The following is a 24961-nucleotide window of genomic DNA, read 5'->3' as shown; positions in this document are numbered from 1 at the left end:
TGGCCAGGCAGCAGAAGCCCAGAGGGGCAGGGGCCACTTGAAGGCAAACAGAGCTGGTAAAGCAGCTGGTAAAGCCTGAGGGAGTCCAGGCCCCAGCTCCATCTGCCCCACCAGCTGCCTTCCTGACCCCTGACCTGGGCCTCCACTCACCCTGTATGGAGAGGCATGGGTGCTGATGGTGGGGATAATGTTTGATCCCAGTGGGCACTTGCCCCATCTCCAGGCAGAGGCAGGGCTAGAGGGTCAAAGTTCACTACAGTGCTTCAGGGCAATGACAAGGTATGTTCTAGCTACTGGCCGGAAGGGCCAGAGGCAAGGAGAGCCTGATTCCCACTACGGTATCACAGAAAGGACACCTTGTGGCCCAGACCGAGCCGTACGCTCCCCCCAGCCTTGGGCTGTGTCCGGCAGCTGCAGCTTCAGCCTGGGCAGTATGTTCTGGGCCCTCCATCATCTAACCCCAGTATCATCCCTTCACACTCCCTCTACCTTCCTTGGGAGCCACTCCAAACCTCTGGAAACTGCCCTGAGTTTCCCATCCCACCCTGGTCTGGTTCACTCATCTCCCACTCAAACAGCCCAGGGAGCGAGGGGCTTCGGAGGTCCAGGAAGGCAGAGGCATCGGGAAGAGAAGTATTTAATTAAGCACCCAGGCTCTGCCCTGCCTTGCGGGACTGCGAGAGCTGCACCTGCAGCATTCTGGGCACTGAGGGCAGCGAGGAGCGGCCTGGGCAAGGAAGGGCACCCCCAGGGACGGCGCTGAGTGTCAGAGCGCAGTAAGGAGGCTGAGGGGCAGCGGCAGCACCAGGAACAGGGCCCTGGGTGGGGCTGGCAGAGCCTGCCCATTGACACGTTCCCAGATCCAGTGCTGGTAGGAGGAGATCTGCAGGTAGATGGGCGGGGGCTTGCTCTTCTTGCAGCCGGGGCCCCAGCTCACCATCCCCACTAGGTACCACGTGCTCTCCACAGGGCAGGCCAAGGGTTCACCACTTGTCTCCTGTGGGGAGGGGTGGGGAAACAAAAACATGTGGCCTGAGGGAGACAGGACCCCACTCAGGGATAAGCAGAGTGCTCTCACATGAGATCTTCTCCACAGCCCCCAAGGTCACATAGCCGAGAGGTGCCCTTGAGGTCTAAACCCAGGAGATCTTCCTCAGAGGGCTTCATCTCCCATCTCTCTCCATGTCAGCCCTCCATCTCTCATCTCTTTAACACCCACCCTCCATCTTCCCACCATTCCCCATCCTTCTTTCTCATCAACCTCCATCCTCACCCCCCATCTCCTCCCTCCATCCCATCTCTCCTCTCTATCTTCCCCCTCATCACCCCTGCTCATCCCTCCCCACTCTTAACCTCCTCTCCCTCCTTCCCCTCCCCATTCCTTCAGGTCCCGCCTCCCCTGTGCCCTGAGCCCCACTTCTGGCCAGGTGCCCTTGGAGGTGAGTGAGTGAGGGGGAGAGGTGCTCACATAGCAGAACTGCTCCCTGTCCAAGTCCTCTGCACAAATCATCTGGGAGTTGATGATCCGAACCAGAGAGGGGATTTTGGAGAACCTGTGATAGACGTAGTCACACTCCGTGCTGTTCACAACAGTGACTTCCTTCTCCTGAATGGTCCGGAACTGGGGCCATACACCTGGAGGACAGGGGCCCCTGTTTAGGCTTAGCAGTTTTGCTGCTGCCCACTGCCACCAGCCTTGTCTCTGTCCTCCCTTTGCTCCTTGCCTCTGCTACTTGCCCCACAACAGCCCTGGAGACCTCTCCAGGCTCAGGTCACCTTCCATTGCAGCTGACACTTCCCAAGGGCTGCTCAATATAGAGACCTTGGAGCAGGCTGCCCACCATCAGGCGTTACTGGACCTGGTCTCACTTCCTGCAGATTCCAATCCACTGAGTCCATTCCTACTTCAGTATCTTGGCTTTTGTCCTTCCTTCTATCCTGAATGCCTGCCAAGCCCCTCTTGGGCCCAAATCCCTCCTTTTCTTCAAGCCCTCCCCACAGGCCTCTTCCTCCCCTGAGCCTGCCCAGACTGCCCTCCGTGGGTCCCAGACACTGCTTACTCCCTTCCTCCCTCTCGTCAGTGTGTCTGTCCCTAGCCTGAGCTCCTGGAGGGCAGGAGACTTCTCACCATTCCCAGCCATTCCCCAGACAGGCCACAGCAGGAAAGTCAAAAGGCCACCTCCCACCCCCCACGCTCCCCCCTGGCCTGGAACCCTGTGGGCTGTCTTTAGGCAGTCGGCTCTGTGAGGCCATAGGGAAAGACATCTTTCTTGTGGGAAAGGGATAGGGGGCTCCCTGAAGGGAGTGGACATTCCTGGGGCTCGTGAGGAAATGGACCCTTGGATGGGCCTCGGACAATACTCCTGCTCTTTGGGCCTTGCTCGTAAATTGGGGTGAAGAGGGATTGAGGGCCACTGCAGGGACGGGGGAGCCATGAGTGGACCCTGAGTGACTCCCAACCTCCGGGTGCAGACTACCCTTAGCCAGCCATGGGGGGTCTTCTGGGGAGCTTTTCACAGACACAGAACCCTGCTCCTCTCACCTCAGATGTTCTACTTCAAGTCATGGCTGCCCTGGGATTGTGCACAGACAGCAAGATATTACTCTGTGCCCACTCTGCCTTCAAAGAGGGCCTATTTCCATGCTCTGGCCTGGGCCTGAGAGTTCACGGGCAATCTGGGTCCCCTAAGGCCTGAATGGCCAGGATATGCTCACTGCTCAGACGCCAGAGATTAGAGTCCAACAGGAAGGTCCAGGGGCAGCAGGCTCCCTGGGGAAGGTGTCTCAGAAACATCTGTCCATGGTAGACTCAGCCTGCAGCCAGTCCTCTCCTGTGCCACCCACCCTGGTCCTGGGAGGTTCCCACTCACCATCAGCCCTGGGGCGGCCCCAGCCCGTCACGGTGCAGAGGGACTGGTCCTTCATCACATAGTCCAAGCCAGGCAGGCAGATGGGCCCGATGTACTTGCTGTACTTGAGTGCCCACTCAAGCTTGAGGAGGGCAATGTCGTTGTCCTGGCCGATCCAGGACCAGTACCGACGGGACTGGAACTTGCTGTTCACGATGACCTGGCTCACCGGGACATCGGAAGTAGTCTGCGCCATCTGGTCAATCCACGGGCTCCCCGCCCGCACTGAATAGACAACATCCCGCCTAGGGGAACCACGAGGGGAGTCTGCCATCAGCTCCTGGCACCCCACCCCAGTCTCCACCCCATTCTCCGCCCCACTGTTGCACTCGGAGCACCGGCCACCCACCTGCTTCAATCCCCCTGAGTCTACTCCTCACAACAGATGTGAACAGGGCCCTGCATACACACTGTGTGCTCCAGTACTCACACAACCCTGCATTTTATGGAGGAGGAAACCAAGGTTCAGAGAAGCCCAGTGACCGGCTCAAGGCTACACAGCTAGGGAGTGGTGGAATGGGGACATAGACCCAGTTTTCTCTGGTTCCAAACTCTAGACTCTGTCCAGCGCCCTGTGCTGGGCCCTGGAAGTGACAGAGGCTCCATGCAGTTAGCCACGGCCTCGCCCTCCAGCCTCCTTTCCTGGTGTGCCCCTGGGGTCTCTATGTCCGCCTTTAGGCTTGGAGCACACTTCTCCACAGGTCAGCCCTCACGGCCAGCACAGATGTTACCCTCAGGCTGTTCCTTGGCCCTGGAACCTGGGCATGCCCTCTTGCTTGTCCCCACATCCACCAGACTCCCCTGTGAGTATCTATCTTCTCATCTGTCTTCCCCAGCAACCTGAGAGGAGGGATGTGTCCCCTCTCTCCCCAGTGCCCAGGCAGGGCCTGGCTTCAAAGGAGTGTCAAAGGCTGTCAGTTGAAAGGAAGGAAGGAGAAAGTGAAGCAAAGGGTGTGGATTGAAAGAATTAGGACCTTCTTTCTGCGGCTAAGAGGAAGGGAGCCTGGACAATGGCTTCCAAGCCTCCATTTCCCATCCATGGAACAACTGCACGAGACTGAGGCACAAGGTGAGGGGAGCCAGCTCCCACTCCCGGTAAGGAACCTGCACCTGCTTGGAGCTGGGGTGAGGCTGGGGCTGGGACCGTGGGGTTCCACAGAGGGCATAGCTGCTGCTGACAGGCCAGCTGGTGGGATGACTGAGCCCCCAGTGGCTCCACACACCTTTCCGCCCACCCACCTAGGCACCCACTCACTGGATCAGGCAGTGGGCCACAGTCAGCACCCACTGGGAGGCAATGAGGGTGCCTGCGCAGATGTGTGTGCCATTGGCCTGCACACTGACCATCCATGGCCACCGCCGAGCCATGGCCTCTGGGTCCCTGAGGGTGGGGTCCTGCTCGTAGGAGAAGCCGCAGGCTGAGGAGGAAGGTGAGAGCTTGATGAGGGATAGGCCCTTCCAGCTACATCCAACAGCACCTTCCCCACCCCGCCCCCTCAGCTTGATCTACCCACTCTCCAACCGCGGGCCCGTACCCATCCAATGATTCTCCTTTCACCAGTCATCACATACTGATGCTGTCCACATTTGGACTGGGGTCTCCAGCCGCTGAAGGGCCTAAGTGCTCCCCAGGAATCCCTCTCTCTGTTCCCACAGCCTGAGTCCCAGAGCATTCCCAGCTGACCAGCCTGGTGCACCACTGGCTCCTTTGTCCTGGCTAAGCAGCCCCTCAGAGCTGGCCAGACCCTTCACAAACTCATCCATGTTTCCATCTGGTTCCCCCTACTTCAGCCAAGGCAGAACCCTCTCCCTCCTCTGGGAACCCCCTCCTGTGATTCAGTGAGAGAAAGAGGCAGTGACCTAAGAAAAAAATGGGCAAAGGACAATGGGCATGACAGACACATCCCGAGGACAAAACCCCAGCAGCAAACCCGCACAGCAGCTGCCCAGCCCCTTCTGTCCTCAGGAAGGGCAGCCTGAAGTCGCAGGCAGTTCTGCTCCACACCACCTGCCAGGCAAACTAAGTGTCCCTGATGCCCGAGTTGGTGAGGATGATGGCCCCAGACCATTCACTCACTGGGAGCCTGGGGCAGGGCAGGCTGGGCAGGGCAGGGCCTGGTGGACAGGCCACTGGCCCCACAGCCTGGGCAGGCAAGTGAGAACATGCAGCCCACCCACACTCCTGGACTTTCCTTGCCTCCTACCTCCACAGGATGGGAGGCCTGGCCCACAGTAAGGGCTCAAGAGACACTCCCTGCCTCTTTCTCCTCTGTCCCTTCTGTCCCCAGGGATCAAATGTTCTTAAGACTGCTTGGCACCCTCCTCCACCGTGGAGTCCAGTACTCACTGGGAACAAAGTCGACGGTGACTTTAGAAACAGGGTCCGGCCACCTGATGGTGAAGGTCTGCGGCCGGAAGGTGGACACCAGCCTGTGGAGGCGAGGTTCGCCTGAGGGACCGGTGCCACTGGGGGCACAGGGGGCGCCAGGGTCAGTGGGAGCAGCCATGCACAGCGCCCCCGGCGCTTCGCCTGCGCCCAAGCAGCCTGTGGAAGGATGCAGAGGGTCAGAGGCGGTCTGGCCCGGTCCGGGCGGGGACGGGGCGGGGCCAGGGCTCACCCGCGGGCCTCAGCAGCAGCAGCAGCAGGAGAACGGTGGGCGCGGGGGCAGACATCCGGGAACCCCGCTTCCCGCACCGGGATTCCATCCCTAGGTAGCAGTGACTGCGCGGCGGTGCTCCTCTCGTGGCAGCGCTCCTGGTGCCCGCCCCACGACGGCGCCCCCCATTGGCCGTCGGTGACAGCCTCCGCTGCGGGGTCGCTGCGGCGCTCCTGGTCCTGGCCTGCGCGGCGCCCCCCAGTGGTCACCCACGAAGGTGCTCCAGGCGTCCCTAGTGACTGACCTTCCTAGTGACTGACCCCCCTTCTGCCTGCCACAGTGGTGGCTGGCCTGATGGCGCCCCCTGATTGCCCTGTTTCTGACCTCGCCTCTGCTCTCCATGGCCCCTCCAAACAGTTTCCTGGAGTCCCTCGAGCTAACCTCCACCAGTTCCTGTACCTCCTCACTCCTGCAGCAGGCTGCCCTGGGCTTGTTCTTGCTTTCATCCTTCCCCTGGTGAGATGGAGGCCCAACTCCTGGGGCTGGCATCCAAGCTTTCCAAATGGCCCCGCTTTCCCTCCATCCTGGCAACTACAAAGGTGGGGCTTTGCCTCAGGGCACTGAAATTAAGCAGACTGAAATGTTTTCAATAATGATTTTTGAAGACTGCATGATTTTAAGCAGCATCCCCCCAACAACCTCTATTTGGCAAATGCCCTTCCCTGACAGATCCATCTGCTTAGGAACAAGGGCACAGGTGAGGTATCCATTCACAGAGAAAGAGGGATGGCAACCATCAAGCCCCTCCTGGAGCAGAAGGCCACTTCGTATGTTGGAATTTGGGGGACATTTTGATGGCTCCATGACGTAGATGGATAATATGTTTTAAAGGTAGTGTGGGGGAAATCCTATGAGAAGCTTCGGTTCAAAGCTGTTGGAAGTCTAGCCTAGTAAAAGATAAGGTGAAAGTTCAATCAGGCCAGGACATTCTAGCTTGCTGGGGCCTGCTGTCTTGGTAGAGACGCTCAGGCTGGCGAGTCAGTGCTCCAATCTCTAAGAAAACGGCAAATCACACCCACTACCCTCCTGGTGCCCAAAGGGCAAGAGTAGCTGGCCACTCTGAGCCTGAGGCCCCCAGATCTGAGGGGCCCCCACACCACCTCCGCACAGGGGGCGGGGCTGTGCCCTCCCAGTCTGGCTAGCTCACGCCAGCCTGTCCTTGCTCTCCAGAGCCTGATGGAGGTCAGTGAGGCAGCTCAGGAACTCAGGGTGCAGTCAGCTCACACAGTTCACCCAAGCAGGCACTCTGCCTTGCTCCCCCATCATCACCTACTCCTGCCAGGGAGAGAAGAGGAACTGGTCAGGTTCTGTAGACCCTTAGGGGGATATGAGGGGTTGGAAGAGGCCCACGGGTTCTGGAACAAGGGCCATGAGTGCAGCTCTGGTCATTGTGAGTTTCTTGGAAAGAGGCCAACCCTTGCAAGAAGGCCTGCGGGAAACTGTTGGTCAGAGAACCAGAAGAGGGCCATGGTGACCTGGGATTGCTAGAGGGCTGAGATGACTAAGCAGCGACGGGGATCACAGAGCCAGAGCAGTATTTGGCAGAAAAGGAAACTACATCCCAGAGAGGGGAACACAACAGGTACAAGTAAGACTCTCAGGGCAGGCTCCCCTTGAGAGGAAAGCCTCAGCAGGGGGGCTCAAAGGGTTCCGGCCAAAGTCCAGAAGAAAAATGATTTCAGTGATGCAAAGTTCAAGAGCATCTTCATTGAACAACTGAAAAAACAGTGGCTCTGGGACCCTCCCCCAAGGGTGCTCTGCCCTGATCCCTGTGTCCTCCGGTCTCCACTTCTCCCCAGGCAGACAGACGGAGGAAGAAGTAGGCTCCAGGAGTGAGCACCCTGGACACACCACTCACAGGAGCCACAGGGAGCGCAAGTTGACCAGCAGACTGTAGCCAGTGAGGAAGACTGGGCTCAGCAAGGCAGGGCTAGCCCTACTGATGAACTTCACGTCAGAGATCTGCCTCCTGATCCAGTGGGAGAAGTGGGAGGTGCTGGTGTAGAGGCCTGGGTAGTTGCGCCTGCCGCAGCTATGACTCCAGCTCACCACCCCCATCTGAATCCAGGTCTTGTTCACTTGGCAGACGAGGGAGCTGCCAGAGTTACCCTGTGGAGAGGAGGAAGGGAGCCATAAGGGAGGCAGCAGAGGGCCTCACTGCAGGCCCTGGATAAACTCCCACCTTCCTGGGCCATATCCTCAGCATGAGCTGCATCAGGCCTGTGCTGTCCTCAACACTGAGGCATGGAAGCTCTGCCTGGGGCCCAAGCTCAATGGCACTGGCCTGTCTCCTCATTCTCCTGAGAACTCTCTGACCATAATGCCCTGGTACCCTCATCTGCCCTCCCCTTAAATCAGGGTGAGTCTCCAAGGTGTTGCCCTTGACCTTCTTCTTTTCTACAATCCTGCTTGTAGAGTGGGCTATTTGAAATGCAAACCAGCCCCTCTCTTTTCATGCAGAGCAGGTGCATGTATAAGAATAAGTTTACAACAGCATACATCAAAAGGTAATCACTTATTTCTGCTGATGGTGGGTTTATGATCTTTTTAAAACTTTCTTTCCGTTCTTCTGTATTGTTGAAAAGTTTTATAAATCAGGAAAACAGCTCTCTTTCTCTCTCTCCATATATATTTTTTAATGTTATGCAAACCAAGATTTAGAGCACATAATCTAATGAAGAGTGCATAAGACATTTAAGGAAAAAAATAATAAAACTATCTTTAAGAACATAAAAGGAGACTTACATTAATCCACAGATAGACCATTGTTCTTAGATGAGGCAACTTAAAACAATATAAAAATGCCAATTCTCAACATTTGGCTTCCTGCAGTACGGAAGACTAGGTACGCTACCTGACTTTGCTGAAGATAACTAAATATGTGAGATTTTTTTAAATTATTATTTTAAATGCATGGGCTAGCTGGCAAGAAAATAAAGGCTCCTCAGAGTCTAAAACCCAAGGGAGGGCTGAAGTCCAGAGAAGTAGGCAAAGCCCAGAAGATGGCTTTTGCCTGAAAGCCATTTGCCAAACCCGCTGAACCTGATCTTCGGTTTTTGCAGCCCTGCTGATGGGTGCAGGAGACAAAAGGCAAAACCCAGGGCCTGGCCAGGGTGGGTAGTCTAAGAGAGACCTCCTGCAAAAAGTTACACCTCCAAACAAGGACCACGTCTTCCGAGTGAGGATAACCCGGAAAACCTGCCCTCCTGTGAACTTGCAACTTGAATTCACACTGTCTGGGTGATTCAAAAAACCTGAGCCAAGGATGTCATTTAAAGTGGTCCTGGGTTGGTCCCATGCCCAGGTATCTGGCAGAAGCAAATACAGATTTTGTTGAAGGAATCCACTTTTCAAGCCATGCTTCAGAGAATTCCCACAGAGAAGACTCTAAAGAACATGTCCTCATTCTTAAAAACGTTGCTGTACATACAGGGAAGCTGAGGCACCACAAGCAAATGCCAGCCAGCAGAAAAAATCGAGAGCAGAACCAGCGCCTTCATGGCCTGAGATCAGGAGTCATCACACAGGAGCTTCAAGGTTCCTGGTTAGGCACTATTTCGTAGGCGTGGTGGTGTGGGTATGGGTGTTGGTTGTGTTCTTCTTTATTCTCCATACACATTTTATAAATATTCTTTTGTTGCTATTCAATAGAGAGTAAAAGCAATTACAAATTATAACAACATCCGGTCTCCTTACACTGATCTCTAAAGTTCAAGGGATTCCAAATAAAATGTCAGCAGGCTTTTTTCAAGACCTTGACAATCTGATTCTAAAATTGATCTTAAAGGATAAAAGTCCATGAATTCTATGACAGGTTTGAGAAACAAGAGCAAATTGGAGAGTCAGGCTGGAGGCAGATTTGACTTACCAGAGAGTTAGATATATTTCAAAGCTATACTGATAGAAACTGTGGTTCTAGTGTGGAAACAGAAAAACAGATCAATGGGGCAATGGAGAGCCACCCTGATGGCTGCACGTGAGGAGACTTGGCACATGCTCCAGAAAGTGTCCCATCTGCGGGAAAGGAGGTCTCTGTTGTAAAGGGTGGGGAAACAGATGGAGAAAAATGAAGTTGTTTCCTACCCTAACAAAACTCTAGAGGAATTAAAACTCCAAATGTGAAAAGTTAAAATGATAAAACCATGCAGGGTCATGACTCTATGACTTAGGATGAAGCATATGTTTTAAAATAAGACTAGAAACCCACAAACCTGAAAAGGGGAAATGTATTAGGCGTAATTACATCAAAATGAAGACTGTTCAGTGAAGGATATCAAAGCTCATCGAAGATAGGTGATGAATTAAGAGAGGGCATTTGCTTTGTCTAGAACTAACTGGAGGTCAATATTTAGCCTATCCAAAGAAACTCTGAGAATTGACAAGCAAAGAAGGAGAGCTGAGGGAGATTCAAGGGTTTCCATGTCTAGGAGATTACACAGTCGCCAGCTCCCTGACAGTCTGGCAAGGCAGGGACCCCTCCCCTAGGAACCCCATAGAAGGGAAATGGGGTGGGCTTTGGTGAGGTTTAAATCATACTGATTTTTAAATTGGGGCTTATAATAGGACTGGGGGTTAATAACTGAAAGTGACCGAAAGTTATAGACTCTGCCCAAAATGATGTTTGGGGAAGGGAAGAAGATTTGACATAGGGGATGTGGAGGCAATGACTTGAAAGAATAAAAACCATTTAACGTGGATTCTCTAACAAATTGAGATTTCTCAACAAAAAAATACAGGAGGGGATATGCAGTACAATATCATTTATGCAAATTAAAATATACATATAGCAAGACTATGTATTTTTCAAAGATACAGACATGTTTAAAGACATATATTAAACAGATCTGAGTAGGCACCTTTTGTGGGGAGAGAAAATGGAGAATGAGGGGGAAAATGAAGACAGTGATAATCAAGCCAGTAATGACAGTGTGAGGGCCCTTATCTGAGAGAGATGGTTAACTGGGAGCCAGAGAAAAAGAGAACAGTCGAGAGATTTGTATATGAACGTTCTCTCACCACAGTGAAATAAAACCAAACCCCAAGAACAAAATGTGAACTCCCCTATCAAGGAAAACAATCAACTTTCAACAATATTAAAGGAAAAACAGAATTAAAATCTACAATTAGAGTGCAGAAAGGTAACACCACATATCGCAAAGCCCATGGGATGCGGGCCTGAACTTCACACAGAAGAGGCCTAGTCTAAATACTTTTTTTTTTTTCAAAGATTGGCACCTGAGCTAACAACTGTTGCCAATCTTCTTTTTTTTCCCCCCCGCTTTTTCTCCCCCAATTCCCCCGGCACATAGTTGTATATTTTTAGTTGTGGGTCGTCCTAGTTGTGGCATGTGGGATGCTGCCTCAGCATGTCCTGATGAGCAGGGTCATGTCCGCGCCCAGGATCCGAACCAGTGAAACCCCGGGCCACCGAAGGCGGAGCATGCGAACTTAACCACTTGGCCACGGGGCCGGCCCCTAAATACTTTTAATATTAAACAAGAGAGAAAGAAAACAAATTTTTTGTTGCTATCATCAATTATTTATCACTGCACGTTCAGCTCAAAACACTTGAAAAGGAATTAATAAAGGCAAAAAGGGGATAATCATGCATTAGCAAGCAGAAAAATCATAGACTAGAAATGAAATCAACAGCTTGTTCTTAAAAAAATAAAAACAAAATAGATAAGCACCTTGTAAGTCTTACCAAGAAAAACAGAAAGAAAAGGAAAAAGCAAATACTTCAGTGTGAGTAGAAAAGAGACTAGAACCACATCCAAGGAAAATATACTTTCTCAGAGTCTGAAGAATGTTTATAACTTTGTCTTTATGGATTTAAATTCTGGATGAATGAATAATTTCTAATAAAATCATATAAGTCCAATAACCATGATCAAAACAACTTAAAATATTGCCCAAGAACGACCCCTCAAAGGAAAACAGGCCTATGTGGTTTCATAGGCACCTTCTACCCAGCGTTCAAGGAGCAGATAATTTCTGTTATTTCAAATGTTCCAGAACATGGACTAATATTTTTCAAGTGAAGCATGGTCCTGATTCTATAACTTGACAAAAGGGGCACATTCCTCAAAACACCTTAAAATGGAGCCTATCTCTATTGGAGGAAAAAAAACAAAACAAAACACAAAGGCTGTTGGATTGTGCTACATGGGTTGTGCCGAACAGGACTGCTCATTGCTAGGCCCGCACCTCTCCGGGGCCGTGCACCAACATTATCCTGTGCCTGGCCCAGGGTCTGGCACAGGAATGTCTGTTGGATGAATAAACATATTAAATATATTCTAAAAAAAGATATCATAAATCTGAATCCAACAGACTAATGAAACAAAAGTACACCATGACGAGGGATCCTGGCACACTGAATAGATGGATACAAGGAATCTGTTCACGGAACTGACTTGGCACATGGAGTTAGAGCATAGGGTCATCTTGGTAGCTGCAGAAAACACATTTAATGAAGGAGGGCATTCATTCCTGAAATAAAATGCTGTAGTAAAACAGAAAGGAATGACTCTCTCCCTGACAGATGATATGCCAAATTAGCACCATGCTTCATGATGAGGTGTGAGAAGCATTTCCATGAAGACCAGCAACAAGAAAAAGTATAGCTACAATTCCAGTTTTTTGGGGGGAGAGGTACCCAAAATAATGAAAAAAGTAAAAATCATGGAAATAAAAGTGGTGAAATCATTACTAATTGCAGTTTATATGAGTATAGGCCTGGAAAGCCCAAGAGAGTCAACTGAAAACTCTTAGATCTAATACAAGAGTTCAGAAAGCTGAACTCCCAGATATTTTCAACAAGAGGAAGAGTCTGGGGGTTGAAAATGAAGGAAGGTTCTCGTCCAGCTAAGGAGGAAGCTGTAGAACGTGATTAACTCCAGGTGTTAATTCAAATCTAAATATATGTTTGGAAAATATAAGGCGACCAGTAGCAGAATGAAATTGAGATATGACAAATTCTAAACCCCTACAGGAGAAAAGTGGAGTGGAAAAAATTCAAAACAAGACATAAGGTCAGGGGTCAAAAAGAACCATTCTTCTTGGTAAATGGAGTAAATGACTGTCTCCCATGATGTGTTGAAAAAGTAGCATCCAGCTTCACGCTGCTTAGAAGAGACGCACCTGAAATAAGATGGCACAGTGTTCCCTGGAAGACAGAGCAATTGCTCTGGAATACAGTTCTTGTCATTGCGATAGACAAGAAACAGAAACAAGAGGTATACACATGAAAAGAAGGAGGCAAATTTCTCATTGCTTGCAGATGATATGTCGCTGGGCCTATAAAATTAAAGAGAATTAACTAGATCCAGGAAGGTTGCTTATTACAAAGTAAATACACAGAAAAATCAATATATAGTACAGACAGAAAATGCAATGGAAGAAAACATACTGCTCACGATAGAGATATAATATAAAACCTCAAGGAATTAACGTAAGAAGCAGTGTGCAGGAACCATACGGAGGAAGCTATAAACTCTTGCTCTAGGGACATAGAGAAATAGAGCAAAACAGTCTATTTTCCTTAAATTAATCTAGTAATTTCCACCAAAATCACCACATGATTTTCTTTTTGACGTTATTCTAAGATTATTCAATTAGGATGAACATGGGAGAACAGCCAGGTAAATTATCTAACAGAAAAATAATGAAGGGAGACTTGCCTTACTTCACAGAAAAAAGAATTATAAAGCTACAATAATTTAAAAAGAGTGGTGGTGGCATAGGAATGAGACTGCAAAGGGCAAAAATAGACCAAAACAAGATGGCACTGTAGACTGTAATAAAGAGGGTATTTCTAATTCATTGCCAAAAACACAGAAGTATTCAATAAAAAATGTTTTACATAACTGGCTGCATTTGGAGAAAAACATTTGTAAAAAAACAAAACAGAATCCTTCTCTCAACCTTCCAGATGAATCAAAATTAAAATATTTAAAGAAAATAATTAAAAACATATTTGAGTAATTTTGTAATCTTAGTGTGGGAGAGGTATTTCCAAGCACAGCACAAAAACTACAATCATCAAGAGAAATAATGATAAATGTGAACACATCAAAATTTTAAATAATGCTATGGGAAAAAATTCACAGCAAAAAAAGGTAAATGATGGATGAGTAGGGTAAAATATTGTAAAGCATTTTACAAAGGGTTAAAACTTCTGGCTCCCAAAATTTTTTGGTAACTTTTTATTTTGGAATAATTTGAGACTTCAGAAAAGATGCAAGTATAATGTTTTTACCCAGATTCACTAATTATTATTAATGTTTTACCATATTTCTTTTATATTCTCTCTTCATATGTATATATACACACACATATATTTATGAACCATTTAAAGTTAAGTTGAAAAAGACATGATGCTCCTTTCCCACTAGTCTCTACAGCATATAATATCCAGAGTTTTAAATAGAAATCAATGAAAGCAAAAGTAGTTTAACAGAAAAACATGGACAAAGGACAGGGAAAAGCGTAAATGGTACATTGAACCCAGCAAGCATCTTTATTTGGGCTTTTTTTGGTCTCTTTAAAATTTGTTTAGAAGGTGAGTTCTTTCTCTGACCCTGGGTAAAAACTTGCGCAGAACCAGAACATTTCGCTCACTGTGGTTAATGTAATCGTGATCACTATGCTTACACTGTCACATAAATAGCTCAGACACCAGAATGTCCATTTTCATGCAATAATCACAATGCTAGACTTGATTTAAAGCACAACTCGTCCCCACTGCTATCTGGGGCTTTTGGCAGGAGGCCTGGGAAGGAGGAAGCCAGGCCTATTCTGTCCCCTTCCTTCCCTTCAGCTCCGCTCCTCTGACCCCATCTTGCTAACCTGTCTTCTGAACTGGCCAAGGTTGAAGCAGGCTGGTACTACACAATGTTATATGTCAATTATATCTCAATAAAGCTGGAAAAAAATCAAAACACATTTTAATTTTCGTGTCTTAGTGAGGAGGCAGGAGAAGCAGCTTGCCTCACAGGCACTTCCTGCTCTCTGGGCTGGGGGAGATTGACAGCCGACTCTCCCGCTGGCTTCAGGGGACACACATCACACTCTGACTGATCCTGCTGAAACCCCTCCCAGGAGACTTGCAGTGTAGACAGGCACCCTCCATCCCCTTGGAGGGGGACAGGTGAGAGCGCAGGAGCAGCTCTCTCCAGAGAAATCCTCCTCACAAAATCACCTCCCATTCTACCCTCTTGGTCCTCTGATACACACATGTGGTGGAATGGCGCTCACACAACTCTCCTTGAATCCTAATACATAGTGTATTTTGATGCCCTCAAAGAAATTTCCTATTTAATATCCTACTACACAAGCAATTCACAAAATTGCTGAATTTCATGAAATTGAAGCAAAAATAAGAGTTTTAGTCTACCAAGAGAACAAAAGTTAAAATAAAAATAATGCCTAATGTTGGTGATGATGTGGGGAAAAGGGCACTCATATACTGTTGGCATTAATACAAATGGATCAAATCTTTGGGGAGGTGAATTTGTCACTATTAAAATTTTAAATGTGCATACAATTGATCTTGTAATTACACTATCAAAAATTTATTCTAGAGAAACTTGGACAAATATTCAAAGATATATATTGAAATGAGTTTAAATGTCTATCAACAGGAGAATAATTAAATAGATTATGATATAGCCACATGAGAGAGTCATTACTCAGTAGGAAAACGGAATTATATATACAGACATAGAAAGTAGTTCAACATACATTTCAAGTGAAAATAAAAAAGTTTGAGAACAAAATTATATTTACAGTCTTCTGTTAAAAATCAAACCCAGAAAAAAATGTAAAACTTATTTGGAGTTTTATATATGTATAGAAAGAAATGTTAGAGATACAAACTAAACAACTTAGAGTGGAAATTTCTAGGTAGTTTGATTATAGGAAAGTTCCATTTTCTAATTCCTGCATTTATGTATTACTTTTTTTTTTTTAAGAAAATGTGTGTATTTCCTTCCAAATCACAAAACATAATATTTAAATAAGGTAGTCATAATGGAATCATAACAGTGCAAAATGTAAGAGATGAATCCAAAGTTTAACTGAAAGATGACTTCACGGCCTTAAGTACTTCAAACACAAAACTAGAAAGGGTAAACTTTTTTTGCTCAAGAAGACAGAAAAAAAACAAATCGAGCCCAAGGGAAGAAGAAAAATTAATAAATATAGAAAATAATAAAATAAACATTAAAAAAATTTAACTACATACCAGTCCACCAAACAAGTCTCAAGGTGTTGCATGGAACTGGTGTCACTCTAGAACTAATTTTATGACTACGGGGAAATTGCGTTGAAAATCAGTAACAAAAACAAACAAGCAAACATGCATTTGGAAACGTAAAAAAACACTTCCAAGTAGTTACGGGTCGAAATGAAATAAAAAATGAGAATTATAATAAAATATTTAGAAGTGGATGACAATAAAAATGCTATATATTAAAATATATGGCATTAAGCTAAAGCAATATTTAGAGAGAAATTTGTAGCCTTAAATACTTGTATTAGAAAAAAGACCATAAATAAATTATCTAGGTGTCCAACTCAAGGAGTTAGCCCCTGTGTATATAGAAATTTGATTTATGAGAGAAGTGGCAACAGTCAATACAGGAAATGGTTTTTTCAATGAATGGCATTGGGACAACTGGTAGCCCAAATAGGGAAATAAATAAAAATTGACACCTATCTTATACCATTCACAAAATGAATGCACTTGGATTCAAGACCTAAATGTGGAAACCAAAATTTCCAAACTTTTAGGGAAAAAATGTAGGAAAATGTCTTTATGACCTTGGGAAAAGGAAGGATTTCTTAAATGAGACACAAAAAGCCTAAACCAGAAAGGAAAACATGGATGGAGGTTTAACTAAAATAAAATCTAAATTGCTGTTCAGCAAAGGACAGTATAAACAAAATGAAAGATAAATCAAAAACTGGGAGAAGATATTTGCAATATGCACAACGAATCAGCATCCAAAATATAAAATTAGTGTCAGTATATAACATAAATATATAATAATATATAATTATATAAAACATAGTAATAAAGTTATATAATATATAATAATAAAATGATATAATAACAACTAATATAAATATATAATAAAAATATAAAATCAGTATTCAAAATATAATAAAAAGAAAAAGGCAAACAATGAAAAATGTGCAAAATATCCGAGTAAGTGATCCATAGAAGAAGAATGACGAATGGTGAACATAGAAAAGATACACAACTGCACTAGTAACTGGGGACATGCACATAGCAACCACAATGGGATATTATTTCTTTATTTCTCATCCATCAGAATGAAAAACATTTTATAGTCTGACACTACCAAAAGTTGACAAGGATACAGAGCAATGGAATTCTCAAACTGCTGTAAGAATATCGATTAATACAATCACCTTGGAAAACAATTTGACGATGACTATTAAAGATGAAGCTATGCACAGCCTATGACCCACTAGTTCTTTGCAGGATGCACTCTCTCAAGAAATTCTGGAACATGTAAATAGGAAGAAGTGTGTAAGAATATTCAGAGCAGCAGAGTTTGTGATATGAAAAAATTGGAAACTATCTCAATGTTAATAAACAAGGGAATGGATAAATTGTGGCATAGTCACAAAAAAGAATATGGTAGATAGAGCTGTTAATTAATGGATTAGAGCTGCATGGATCATTATGGATAAATCTCAAAAACAATGTTGAATAGAAGATGCAAGAGGCAGAAGCATGCTTACAGAATGATGCCATTTAAGCAAAACCAGTTGTACCAGCACCTGGCCCAGATCTGGGCATGTGACTGCTGTTCAGAAGTGCTCAAATGACCTGAGAAGTACTGCCATTATTATTATCATACAGGAGTAGAGTATTTTCACCCCTATTATACAGACTGGGAAACTGAAGCCCAGGGAAAGGAGATTTTCATAAGGTCTCCCAGTGCCATATGAAAAGGAAGGCCTGACCCCAGAAAGCCCCTCCCTGCCCCAGTCCACACACTCCACACCTGACAAGAGTCCACGCCCCATTCTGAGCTGGCACACAGCATGTCGTTCCCAATGAACTTCTTCTGGCCCTTCAAGAAGAGGAACTGGTACCGTTGATTGCAGATATTACTGTTTATGATCTTGACAGCCACCTCCTGAAGACTGTAGGGTGGCTTTGGGGTCACTGAGGAGAAAGAGATCCTGCCTTGTCGTCCTTTCAGCCCCCTGGCACGTCTCCATCTGGGAGCTGCCCACGTTCGCTAACGCGGGAGGCAGGGCCATTTCCTGGGGTGGTGATTTACACCAGCCCCAGACCACAGACTGACTTTTGAAAAAGACCAAGCTCATTAAAAAGACTAAGCAAAAGTCTCCCAAGGGGCTCGGAGCAATATCCATGTGTGAATGAGGACAAGGAGAGATTACCCCAATAATTCAGGTTCCTTGAGGGTGAGGAGCTGAGAACTCTTCTGTGGCTACCTGGCAAGGTGGCAAGACCCTAGAGCCCAGAGTGTGCCAACCCCTGGAAGACAGGACTCCACAAAAGCTTCTAGATTCTAGGACCCTAGAGTGGCACCAACAGGGGCCAGACCTCCCGGAATGATCAGTGCCTGGAGGTAACAAGTGTGTACGATGGCTGCTCACTACCTCGGTACCTCCTGAAACCATGGCCCTTGTACCACCTGTAGACAGGGAACCTCATTAATAGCCAAGGATTCATTTCCCGCCGTGCTGCGAGGGAAGGGCTTGGCATCGGATTTAACTTAACTTTGGAAACAGAGGTCCGTACAGGCCACGTGTATCTTTTACACTTGCGCACTGTATATATCTCCCTTCCACAGAAGTCAGGACAGTGTGCAGCACGTGTAGGTGCTCAGGAAATGTTTTCTGACAGAGTGAATGAGTGAATGAAAGGCTGAAGGAATGAGCCCGTGGTGGAGTCGTGTTCTGAAGAGGCAAGTGTCTTGGGACCTCTGCCTGCCTTCACTTACCTTGAGTATCTGTCAGTCCCCACCCGATCACCCAGCACATGGTTCCGATGGACGGCTTGAAGTTGGTGCTGGGTAGACAAACAGGCTGGATGAGGGGGGACCAAGAGACGGGGTCCCTGAGCTTCAGGAGAGCAACGTCCTGGGATATGAGGTTGTTGAAACCCTCATGAATCACGATGCGAGTGACCAAGAGCTGAGTGCCGTTTTCTGGGAGGCGTTGGACTCCCACCCTCACGGAGTACTGTTTGGGGTCCGTGGATCTGCAGGGCCATAGGTAGGAGCCAGATTGCCAGCAATGAGGCCATAAATGGTTGGCGAAATGTGGGCTGAGCACTGGGCCACCCAGTCAGGCCCCTACTCCCAGATCCCCAGGTTCACCAGGGCCCCCTAGGCCAGAAAGCAAAGCCCCTGGACTGGCTGGCCACCCTGACTGACCTCTGTAAGCAGTGCGCGGCCGTGAGGATCCACTGGTGGTGGATGAGGGACCCACTGCAGATGTACATGCCCAGGAATAGGATGCTCGCCTGCCATGGCCACTTGCCTACCTCCACCAACTTCCCCTTCACCATCTTGCAGGAGATGTTGGTCTGACCGCAGGCCTGTAACCAGGAATCTGAGGAAAAGCGTAGAAAGGGGGCCATACCAGCCCCATGCAGACTCAGGCAGCAAAGGGCAGTCCTCAGATCCCTGTACACAGCAGACTGTCGAGGCAGAGAGAGCCGCCTCCCAGCCATCGTAAGCAGCCACTGCCACATGCAGGTGTGGGGAGGGGCTTTTCTCACGGCCCCAAAAATGGGAAGCAAAGGCCCAGAGGCAGCAGGTGCTCCACATTATATAGAGAGACCGAAACAATGGGGACCAGACAGCCCCTTCAGAGTTTGTTATGAGCCATCACCCTAGGATTCATCCCTGCCACCTCATTTACACAAGCAGGTGGTTGGGGGAGTGAAGGAGAAGAGAGATCACTCATCAGAGGAGTGAGTTGTCAGTCAAGGGATAAGTGAGGGGGCACACGTGAGCAGAGTTGCTTGTCAGTTGTAGCCAGAAAGCAATGGACAGTCATGTTGCATCACACAACTCCAGGGCCCGCCTTCATAGACCACCACGCTGGAGGTGTGCTCTCTGTGATCATACAAGGAAGTGAGTAGAGTTGCTTATCAATTCCCTCCTTGACCCTCACCGGCTTCGACAGCAGGAGTGGGAGGAGAAGAGGCTACACTGAACCCAATATGAGATTGAGATTTTGAACTGGACCATCTTGGGTGGTATTTAATAACTGAACATCAGTGAGGACTGGAAAGGGAGAAATTCTATAGCAAAGGTTGGAGACCAAGATTAAAGGCAAATAATATGTATAGCCTGCTGTCAAGTTGTCACGTGCAGTCATAGACCTCCTCGTGGAGGCAAAGCTGGACAGGTGTTTACACAGTCACAAGCTGGTGTGGTTCCGGAAGTCTGTTTCCCTCAGCAGCTCAGCTTGCAGTGCTTAGTGGAGCATCAGGGACTCAGCAGCGGTGACCAAAGCCTGTCCCTGCCTGGGGGCTCTGTGGTATTGGTGGAGGGGGTACAACAATAAACAGACAAAGCTAATAGTCTATGGTGACCCCTACCCATTAGCAGAAACATCTACTGGGCCCTGCCTCATACAAATCCCTCAGAGAGTCACAAACCACTGATGTTTGGGCTCATTCTACCATGTTCCAGGGCTTTTGTACGATCAGATGTAGATAGTACATTGTTCTCTTGCCATAGACTCCTGTGGCTGGGCACCTTCACCCTCAACAAGCAGCCTCCCACAGGGATCCACAGGCACCCACACAAGCACACACACCTCCATGGAGTCTTGTCTTGCCTTTCCCTTTCAAGGGCAGGTGTATATATATGGAGAGAGAGAGAATGTGGCAGGCTTATGGCTACTTTGTTTTTTCAGATTACAGCCTGCCTCAAGCAAGACTGTTCCACTTTGGGAGGAAAGAGGAGGCTTCTGGAGGCTTGCCCTTTCCTTTCTCCAAAAGCTGAGGCCCTGCGGAGCCGGGATCTCACAGAAAGAACTTTACCACTTAAAAAGTGACCTAGGAGGCAGGGTTGGGCTTCGCCTCGTGCTCCACAACCTCAGTGGGTTCCCCAGGCTCAGAGAACAGCACTCCTCAGAACTCACGTCCAGGACAACATCGACTCCAACCTCCTTCCCCAAAACCTTATGCAGGATTTGCAGGATTCAGCCTGGAGATGCCAGTGCTGGGTGCCAGCAGCAAGTATAGCAGCTGAATCTGGGAGAAGCCATGATGGATTACTTAGGGGGATGAGGCTTTGCACATCCACCTTGTCATAAGCACAGCATCACCATTCCATACACAGGAGACACTCAGTGGATCCAGTGCATTCCACTACAGACCTCCTCCACCCCTTCTTGGAGTCCCACAGTCAGAGCACTCCCACTTACAAGCTCTACTCTGATGTCACCACCTACCTTCACATGTGGTGACAGGAAGACATGTCTTGGCTCATAACCTCTGTCCCTATAAGCTCACAGCCTCAGCCCCTACCCCATCATCATAGGCACAGCGGTCAGCTGGATGGAGCTGTGCACATCTTCACCAGCCCAAAAGCACAGATGCCCAAGGGCAGTGCAGGGTAGGTGAGCACTCACTGCCTCCCTCACTCAACAAGGCACTGGTCCAACAAGGGGAGTCACAGAGGGAAAAAGATAAAGTCTCTGAGTTGGGGGACACATTCCTACTCACAAATGCTATGCCAGCATGTTTTCTGCCAAGCAGCAGAATGGGCAGCTGGCAGGCGACCCGAGCCAGGGCTGCCACCACAAAGACTACATGTGGTCAGTAAGGGTGGGAGCCCAGAGGCCTTCTGTCACATGGGGCCTGAAACTTTTCACCCCCGAAGAGGCTTTTGAAAACTGGTATTGAATCCTGGCTCCACAAGCCACTTAGGTTCTCTGGACCTTGTTTTCCTATTGTGAAATGAGGACATTGGTAAAGCCCACCTCACCAGGTGTTGAGACATGAGCGCCTTATATAGGGTGAGCAGTCACTCACACACCACATCGTCATCATCACAAGTTCTGATTCTCCTAGATTGTGCCTCCCAAACAAGCTCATCGGTCCCACGGATGTTAGTGTGTTTTCCCAATTTTTAATAAGACTCTTCTCTCGTGTCATTGTCACCCTGCAAACCAGAACAGCCTTGACACCATCTGGGTTCCCAGGCTTGGCACACCATGCAGCCTCGTGAGGATGTGTCCATCAGGAAACAGACAAAAGGAGACCCTTCAGGCATGAGGACAGCTGACATAGGCACCCAGGCAAAAAGACCCCTCCTGTCTCTCCCGTGTCCCCAAAGTCCTACCTTCAACATAGAGTTGATTTCCAAGTCTGGCAGAAGACAATGGATATGTGAAGCCCTGAAGCTCTCCTGGCCTACAAGCCATGGCAAGCAGGTGCCCAGCCCTCACTGGTATTCATAATGAGATGAGGGAGCAGGGTGGGGCAGGGCATCTCCGCTGTGTGAGAATTCTAGAACTCACGGTTTGTTTATTCAGCGTAGCAGGGAGTGGACCTCTGCCCCCTGGGTTGGGGACTCACTCAGCTGGGGCAGCAGCAGGATGCTGAGAAGGAGACAGTGTGGTCATGGCAAGGTCCCACCAGCAGCCCTGATGCTGCTGCCAGGTACCGCCCTGGAATGGTACTCCTGGTGCCTAGCCCTGAGCCTGTGACAGCACTTGGTGTCTGGCCCGTGACAGTACCTCCTGGGCTCAGCCTTGGCCTTGATGGTGTCTCCATGTGCCCACGGGCCTGTGGCAGTCTCAGGTATCTAGTTCGCGACAGTGCCTGGTGCCTGGCCTGTGAGGCACCCCTAGTGCCCAGTCGCAGCTCTTTCATGAAGCCCTTTTGATGGGCCCCCTGGAGGCGTGGACAGTGAGGCACTAATAGCGGAGTGGCTAGTTCCTGCTCTAGGTGACTGGGCTGGAAGAGGAGTTTTCCTTTTTCCCACAGGTTCTGCATTTTTAAGAGAACAACTCCTGGGTATAGGGACGCCAAGTGCTTTTGGCCTGGGAAAGTGGCTTCCTGAGAGGAAGCAGCTTGCAGGCCTGGGTCTTCATGAATCAGCAGAATAAATGACATCCTGGGATCCCTCCCCACCACCCCACTGAGATCCCCTCCCCAAGGATCCCATGGTCCTCACACTGTCCATGAGGATGGCTCACTCCTGCTCCATCCTGTTGCCAGTGCTGTTGAGGACTTGGGGTAGAGAGGTTGTTCACACACTGCTCGGGGAGATGGACTGGGCCATCGCTGTGGAATACTATTTGGAATCATTTAGTAAAGCAGAAAATGCGCCTACTCCACAATCTGCAGTTCCACCCTCCGGTGTGAGCCCTAGAAACAGTCACGCATGTACGCAGCAAGAAAGACATGCAAGACTGTTGACAGCGGCGACGTTGGGCACAAACTGCCATCAGCTACCCAACTACCATCAGAGGTAGGATGGATGCACAGAATACTCAACAGCAACGAGAATGGACCACTACATGTAACCACACGGCGACTCTCAGAAACATATTGTTGAGTGAACGAAGTCAGACACAAAAGATACATACTGTATGAAATTGAAAAACAGGCAAAACAAACTACTTTTAGGGATACATGGTAGAAAATCAAGGAAATGATTATCCCTACAATCAGATTTCCTCTAGGGGGAAAGAGGAAGAAAGAGAGAGAGAGAGAAGGAAGAAAATCCAGAGACAACTCTACTCTTCTGCCTTTGTGGAAAATAATACTTTGGGGAAAACAATCAGTCAATAAGACAAGATAATTGAATAAAGACCAAGCATATCCATTATGCCCAATAATGTGAATAAAAACCCTCTACTTTTAAAAGTTAAAGATTCTTATACAGTCATGCATCATATAACAACGTTTTGGTCAACAATGGACCGCATACATGACGGTGGTCCCATAAGATTAGTACCACATAGCCTAGGTGTGTAGCAGCCTACACCATCTAGGTTTGTGTAAGTTCATGCTATGATGTTCGCGCAAGGACGAAACTGCCTAACAATGCCTTTGTCAGAACAGGTCCCCATCATTAAGCAACACATGACTGTATCGGGTAGAAAAAAAATCCACTCACATGCTACTTACTAGAGACCCACCTAAAACAAAGTGACGTGAAGCAGTTGAAAGTAAGAAGATGGGCCAAAATATATTAAATATATGCAAACAAAAATAGAAATGGGAATGTTAATCTCTAAAAATGTGATTCAGAACAAAAGCTTTAAACAGAAAAAAAAGTTATTTTACGTTGAAAAAGATACAAATTACAATGACTATGTAACATCATAAAGTTATGTTCATGAGTAACATAACATCAAACTTATAAAGCAAAATCAACCAGTGATATATGAGAAATTGAAAAACCTCACTCGCAGAGAGAAAGTCTTCTCCAACTCTCTCTGTCTTTGAGGGAAGGAATACCTATAAAAAATCAACCCCACACTAGACTGCTAAGAAAACCACAATAACTTCCCTAAAAGCTGAACTAGTTTGGGCCATATTTTTTACCATGATGCAATAAAACAAGAATTTAATAACAAAAGAATAAGCAAAATAAACAAAATGATTTAGAAATTTTTTAAATAAACTTTGTCAACTTATTTTGAAGAATTAAAAACATTACATAAATTACTTAGAAAATACTAATAATTAGAGCAATGCATAAAAAACCTTATTGGGTGTGTTCAAGACAAATCCATAACCTTAAAGATATGTATTTAATTTTATTTATTTATTTATTTTGAGGAAGATTAGCCCTGAGCTAACATCTGCTGCCAATCCTCTGCTTTTTTGCTGAGGAAGACTGGCCCTGAGCTAACATCCATGCCCATCGTCTTCTACTTTATATGTGGGACGCCTGTCACAGCATAGCTTGACAAGCAGTGTGTAGGTCTGCACTCAGGATCCGAACCAGTGAACCTGGGCCGCCAAAGCAGAACGTGCAAAGTTAACTGCTGCACCACCAGGCTGGCCCCTAAAGGTATTTATTATTGGATAACAAAGAGTGAAAATAAAGGAATTGAATGCTCTAATCAAGAAACTTTACAGTATAGGTGCAAAATAAACCCAAGGAAAATCTGTAGGAAACATGTACGAAATATAAAATTATACCCTAATCAATTAGAACAGCAGAATTAGGAATGAACTCTATGATCTGGATCTTTGAAAAACCAAATAATATTAAATAGGACAAAGGCATATTTTATGTTGATAGGGTATAAGTATAGTAAGCAAGATGGTAGAGGTATAGTAGGCACGAACCTTGCACTCCAACAACACAGCTTTGAAGCCTAAAGCAAGAACTGCTAGAACTG

General features: G+C 47.4%; 2 protein-coding genes across 2 annotated transcripts; both read right to left on the bottom strand.

The window, feature by feature from the left end:
* Window positions 1-766: 766 nt before the first annotated feature.
* On the bottom strand, window positions 767-5615 carry PRSS50 (serine protease 50). The gene is made up of 6 exons (XM_046638809.1): window positions 5528-5615; window positions 5257-5454; window positions 4165-4327; window positions 2871-3154; window positions 1469-1635; window positions 767-997 (listed from the first exon to the last, which is right to left on the bottom strand). The coding sequence occupies exons 1-6, from the start codon at window positions 5613-5615 to the stop codon at window positions 767-769; spliced, it is 1131 nt and encodes a 376-aa protein (XP_046494765.1).
* A 1805-nt stretch (window positions 5616-7420) lies between these two features.
* LOC124237834 (putative serine protease 46) lies at window positions 7421-22021 on the bottom strand. Its single transcript, XM_046657880.1, has 5 exons — window positions 21940-22021; window positions 19012-19189; window positions 18577-18836; window positions 17608-17771; window positions 7421-7675 (listed from the first exon to the last, which is right to left on the bottom strand). The coding sequence occupies exons 1-5, from the start codon at window positions 22019-22021 to the stop codon at window positions 7421-7423; spliced, it is 939 nt and encodes a 312-aa protein (XP_046513836.1).
* Between the last annotated feature and the right edge of the window lie 2940 nt (window positions 22022-24961).

This window comes from Equus quagga, chromosome 1 (assembly GCF_021613505.1).
Source record: "Equus quagga isolate Etosha38 chromosome 1, UCLA_HA_Equagga_1.0, whole genome shotgun sequence".
Taxonomy (NCBI): domain Eukaryota; kingdom Metazoa; phylum Chordata; class Mammalia; order Perissodactyla; family Equidae; genus Equus; species Equus quagga.
The sequence above is the reverse complement of the archived record's forward strand: the minus strand, read 5'-3'. Positions and strand labels throughout refer to the sequence as shown.